The 3195-nt window shown below is 29.8% G+C and overlaps 1 protein-coding gene across 1 annotated transcript; it reads right to left on the bottom strand.

Moving 5' to 3' along the window:
• Positions 1 to 2249: 2249 nt before the first annotated feature.
• On the bottom strand, positions 2250 to 3195 carry LOC107186578 (60S ribosomal protein L38). The gene is made up of 5 exons (XM_015574476.1): positions 3172 to 3195; positions 2968 to 3000; positions 2646 to 2706; positions 2443 to 2565; positions 2250 to 2320 (listed from the first exon to the last, which is right to left on the bottom strand). The coding sequence occupies exons 2-5, from the start codon at positions 2968 to 2970 to the stop codon at positions 2280 to 2282; spliced, it is 228 nt and encodes a 75-aa protein (XP_015429962.1). The 5' UTR covers positions 2971 to 3000; positions 3172 to 3195; the 3' UTR covers positions 2250 to 2279.

The raw sequence follows: 3195 nt of genomic DNA, 5'->3' as shown, positions 1-3195 counted from the left end.
ATTATAGCATGGAACTCAAACGAACAGGGGTGGAAATGTATAAAACCAGAAAAAAGTATTATAAACCTGATCATGAATCTGAAAATTCTGCAGGCTATTTCTGGACAATGTGGATTCCAATCCTTGTCATCTTGCTTCTAATAATTCTATGCATTATCTGCTACCGATTCACTTATGGAAGAATTATTTCGACTTGTAAAAGGTTCAACACTGTTTCATTCGATATGTACAAGACTTCAATATTTTTTTTTACTATACTTATGTTTGTATTCAGTTATTGGTGCAATCCTAAAATTACATTAACAAAGGTGTCTTACACGGCAAAACAAGGAAAGAAGAATCGATGACAATTTTCTTATAATAAGCGAAGGTGACAATCAATCACACACAAAACGATTTTCATGCTTTAATGCATATAAGAGTTCAAAGTTCAAAAAATTTAACAGCCAAAGGGATAAGCAGTATGAAAATAAGGATTGTGATTTGAAGACAATTTTGCCGGTATTATATTCGAAATTGTAAAATCTATTGAGTCACAATTATTTTGTTTAAAAAAAAATAGTTATGTCCATATATTTATTACCAGGAAAAGGAAAAGTTACTCGATCCTTGTGGAATTGATACCGTCGATAACGTGGAATTGAGGAAACGATTATCTTCGAAAATGTCTTTTGCCTCTTCTTCATTATCTATCATGAAACGTAAAAGTACTGACAGTAAAACACTGAACAAAGTGAACATGACAGATGTAGAGAGTAGTAAACATAATGAAATAAGTACTCCTAGCATAGACCTTTTTGATTACAACAAGGTAAAAACGAATTTATAATTATTACACTTCTGTCGAATACATTTTTTAATAACGTCTGTTTTTAGTATGATAAAAGCATTTGCTTCTCAGACACAGACCTAAAGTTTCTGACAACACCAGCATTCTCGAAAAAACCCGAAATAAAAGAGCATGATAAAAAAATACTATTCTATCAATGGAATCCAGGAACCATTAATGATCATTATAATGAACACAATTATACTGGTTCCAAATTACTTGAACTTCAGTTTCGAAATACCGATTCATTCGGTGATTACATAGATAAATATGGAATTTCAAAGTCAAATTATTCATCCTATTCTGTTGTATCTAAAAATTTCGTTTCAGATTCAACGTATTTCTCAGATTCTGTTATAAGTAGATTGGACGGTTTTTCAAACTTGAAGCTCAAAAAGCTACACAGGTCGTTAAAGAATTTTACATATAAAATAATTAATTTTGACTATTAAATTTTATTCTTGTGTTTCAAACACTTTCAGATCGGCGGATTCTTCTACAATATCAAACATATCTACTACAATAAACACAAAAATTGAACGTTTAGATAATGATGCAACGATCGAAGAAAATAATATACGATCGTTAAGTGTAACAAATTCTGAATATAAAACAAATAAATATAGTCTAAATGCAGTGAACCAATTACAAGAAACGAAATTAAAGATAGGATCAAATGAAGGCAATAGACATGGAAAAAAAACAAAACAGAAAATGAAATCATCAATAGATATGCAATTAAATTACTTTAATGAAATGAAAAGTCCCACAAGAAAATCTAAATCAGATCAGAGTGTTATTTATGAAATTACATCTTCTAGAGTAAGAAATGGCACTAATAATTACATTTCTTCACAAGACACTACCTTGTTATCTGAAAATTTAGTGTATAACAATGAAGGCACTCTTGCAACATTAGATCACCACTCAGAAACAAGTGAAACTTATGATGAATTAGGAATACTGTTTTCTCAATACCTGAAATATTATGCTCAACCGTGTCAAAGAAAGGCTTGTCCCCTGTCGCGACATTTAAAACAAAGATCTAAACACAGTACAAGAAAATGTCAAACAAGATTTAATTATAATCAAACATACCCTTATGATCAAAGACCTGCATGTAATAGTGGAAATGTGTGTACAGACACATACGACGAGTTAAAATTAATGTGCACTTCACCTTCAAAAAGGAAGAATATTTATCATTGTATGTTTAAAAGAAGAAAACTGTTTTTGAATCAGCCATGCACTCCGCCTGTACAAAATTTTGTAGTAACAAGGTAATCTCACAAATAAAATTAACTGAATGTAAAACTTTAATGGCATTTGATGAACAGATGTGTTTTTCATTTTCTGTTAGTATCTTACTGTTTTAAAGATTTTTACACTGTAATGGTACAACAAATGAAGAATCAAAAACAAGTTTTAACCAATTATTTTATTTGATTAACTACATACGTTCACTCCGTTTTACTTCTTTTACTTGAAGACCTGAAAAATGAGTTAATGTACCATTAAGTGAAAAATGAATGAAATTTAATACAATGCATAATTAAGTAGCAAAATTTTCAATGCGATCTCATGTAATAAATTAAACACAAATGATTAAGTACCTGGAGGTAAAGATTGTTTCAATTTCTCTGCCTTCTCTTTGTCTGTAATCACAAGGGTATACAGAAACCTTGAGCAACGAACTTTGAACTTAACATTGTCAGCATTCTTCTTGATCTTTACAGCTAAATGAATACAATAAAAAAAAAATTAATTAGTGCACAAATAACATGATCCATAAGAATCTCACAATCTAAACACTCACATTTGGCATCTTTCCTCCTGGCTTTCAAGAGAAAGTCCTTAATTTCTTTGATTTCACGTGGCTGCAAAAGTACCGTAAGTTATTAAAATAGTTATACAAAAATGATTCACAAATATACAGTCATACAGATTGAAACTGTCTCGACAAATTCACTATCAGGTATTTGTCATTATATTAAGGTTATATACGTCATTTTTATATATTGCATTTTTTAAATATGCAAAATTCATCAGAGCAAATTGTGCCCAATTGTAAAAAGAACAAAATATCATTGTGAGACAAAATGCTGCAATGTTAACGTTAATAAAAATTTAATGCTTACCATTCTGAATCGAAGTAGAGCAAACTGGATCACCTAGAATATGCGAGAAAAATAGTTGATTTAGCGATTAAATTGTAAAAATTTTTATAAGGAAAATGTCAAATATTGTTTTATAACATATACAATTAATTGGGATTAAAGAAAAGGAAGGATTCTTTAAAAATAGATGGATTTTATAAAAGCAGCTACCAAAAAGACACGTACCCCGTTGAGTTAGTACCGGAAAAA

Source organism: Dufourea novaeangliae, unplaced genomic scaffold, assembly GCF_001272555.1.
Source record: "Dufourea novaeangliae isolate 0120121106 unplaced genomic scaffold, ASM127255v1 scaffold65, whole genome shotgun sequence".
NCBI lineage: Eukaryota > Metazoa > Arthropoda > Insecta > Hymenoptera > Halictidae > Dufourea > Dufourea novaeangliae.
This window is presented reverse-complemented; position numbering and strand designations above follow the sequence as displayed.